The sequence below is a fragment of the Sardina pilchardus genome, chromosome 22, assembly GCF_963854185.1.
Source record: "Sardina pilchardus chromosome 22, fSarPil1.1, whole genome shotgun sequence".
Classification (NCBI taxonomy): Eukaryota; Metazoa; Chordata; class Actinopteri; order Clupeiformes; family Clupeidae; genus Sardina; species Sardina pilchardus.
Window position 1 is genome coordinate 6,139,817 of NC_085015.1, and position 2,500 is coordinate 6,142,316.

The 2,500-nt window shown below is 47.6% G+C and overlaps 1 protein-coding gene across 1 annotated transcript in view; it reads left to right on the forward strand.

Moving 5' to 3' along the window:
* The window catches only part of tanc2b (tetratricopeptide repeat, ankyrin repeat and coiled-coil containing 2b), a 164,510-nt gene that overhangs the window by 63,176 nt on the left and 98,834 nt on the right, over nt 1-2,500 (forward strand). The window contains exon 4 of the mRNA XM_062526922.1: nt 1,496-1,573. Within this exon, the coding sequence (XP_062382906.1) occupies nt 1,496-1,573 (78 nt within the window). The remainder of the gene's footprint in view (nt 1-1,495; nt 1,574-2,500) is intronic.

Sequence of the window (2,500 nt, forward strand, 5' to 3'; positions counted from 1 at the left end):
CTCTCTATCTCTCTATCTATCTGTAAATGTATTTGTTTATGGGAGGGGCCTTTGACAGGATTCATTTATGTGAATTTAGGTGTGTGTGTGTGTGTGTGTGTGTGTGTTCTGTACTTGTATTTCTGTGTGTTCTATCTGACCTTGTTGTTTGTTTCCATACACACACACAAACAAATACATATTCAATATATACTTCCAATCTCTGCGGCACAAACACACATGCGCACACATGCTATAGTGTACATGGACAGTGTCTCTCTTACATACTGTACACACATTCACGTTGCAGTATTCAGCCCAAGGCTATGGCTAGTCACACATCGACCAGCTTCTGCTGCTCCCAGCGTCACCAGGGCTGATCTAAGTGTGTGTGTGTGTGTGTGTGTGTGTGTGAGAGAGAGAGAGAGATCATGGTGCCAGCATGAGTAAGGTCGAAGGGCTCACTCCCAGTGGGAGTGTAAGATGAAAAATTAATGCTAACGGCTAACGGCTAACGCTGGGCCAGGCAACCGTGCTGTGAGATAAAAGTGTGATGACAACCAGGAAGTCTCTCTCTCTCTCTCTCTCTCTCTCTCTCTCTCTCTCTCTCTCTCTCTCTCTCTCTCTCTCATTATCCCACTCTTTCTCTCTGTCTCTCTCTCTCTCTCTCTCACACACACACATACACACACATACACATGCACACAGACACAGACACACCCACACACACACACACACTCATACGCACGTGCCCCCTGGTAGAACTCTGAGCTAATTGATCCTGGTGTCATTAGCGCGACCGGTCGCTAATCCGATATCCCCCATCCTGCTGGACCCTGAACACAGGGGGTTAGCACAGCTGCCGGACACACGTCACTCTCCATCTCTCTCCATCTTTCTCTCCATCTCTCTCTCTCCATCTCTCACTGTCACTCTCTATCTCTCTCCATCTCTCTCTCTCCATCTCTCACTGTCACTCTCCAACTCTCTCTCTCCATCTCTCTCTCTCCATCTCGCACTGTCACTCTCTATCTCTCTCTCTCTATCTCTCTCTCCATCTCTCACTGTCACTCTCTATCTCTCTCTCTCTCCATCTCTCGCTCCATCTCTTTCCATCTCTCTCCATCTCTCACTGTCACTCTCTTTCACTCACTTCGTTCCCATGGCTCGATCAAGCTACATGTATTTCAAAGACAAACCAGGAATATAGCTTTTTTTTGTTTGTTTGTTTGTTTGTTTGTTTGTTTGTTTCGTTGCCTCGGCAACATGGGCAAGATGAAGAAGTGGCGCTTGTCGCCATCGGCGACGCACTTTGCTACGGTGCGCAGCCGGCCTCCCCCGCGTCGGCGGAGTGTTGAGGGCCTGTGCGTGAGCAGCATCCTCGGAATCCTGCGCACCCGCAGCTGGCTGGCCGAGGAGCACCTGGCCTACCTGCTCCCGCGACCTCCGACCTCCGCCGCCACCTTGCCCCCCCGCGCTTACTCTCTCTCCTCCTTCTCTCGTTCGTCCTCTGCAGATGGAGGGAGCGAGGACCCAGGGGACGCCCACCGCACGGCCAGCCTAGACCCTCACCTCTACGCACTCACTGGGCAAGGTGAGCCATGTCTGTCTGTCCCACTATGTGTCTGTCTGCCTGTCTGTCTTTGAGTGTCTTGAAAAGGACTAACATGTGAATGTATTGTTATTTGTTATTATTTTTGTTTATCTATTTCTTTGTCCAATTCTTCTCTTTCCTCTCTTTTCAATACACGTGTGTATTTCAATACACATTCTGATTCTTTTTCTTTATTCAGTTTTTCTCGTTCTCCTACTCCTCATCTGCTTTTCTATCTCTTCTTTTCTTTTCTTCTCTCCTCTCTTCCTCCCCCTCTTCCCTTCTCTCCTCTTCTCTTCTCTCCTGCCCTGTCCTGTTCTCTACACTCCTCTTTCTTCTGTTCTCTTCTCTTCTCTTCTCTTCTCTTCTCTTCTCTTCTCTTCTCTTCTCTCCTCTCCTCTCCTCTTGTTTATGTGAAGTTCTCCAACTACTCTGACTTTCAAATGAAAGCACATAATACAACAATAATGTGTGTGAGCAGAGCCCTTCCAGCTATCCAGGTCAGAATGGCCTTTGATGCTGTGTGAGAGTTAGGGTGTGTGTGTGTTTGTGTTTGTTTACTAGCTCGCAGGCATTCCGTATTAGTTTGGTCAGATTGCTGTCGATCAATACCTGCTCCAAACACCAGTTTCAACCAGCCACTCTGGAATGCCACACGTGCTTATTCCGACCTGGGAAGTTTGGGAAAGTAATGGAATTCTGAATTATTGTTTTCCTTACCTGGAATTGTGTGAATGTCCTAACATCTTGGGACTTCTCCAGTGAGTTGTGGTTAAAATGGCCGAACAACATTTAGGTCCAATTGCCCACTGGGACCTGGTTTGAGTCCGAGTGCTGTTTCTCTTCACGGTCCTAACTGTCCTATCTTAATATAATTCTTTATTTCAGACCCGGGGGGCATATCACAGTAAAAAAAAAAAAAAACAC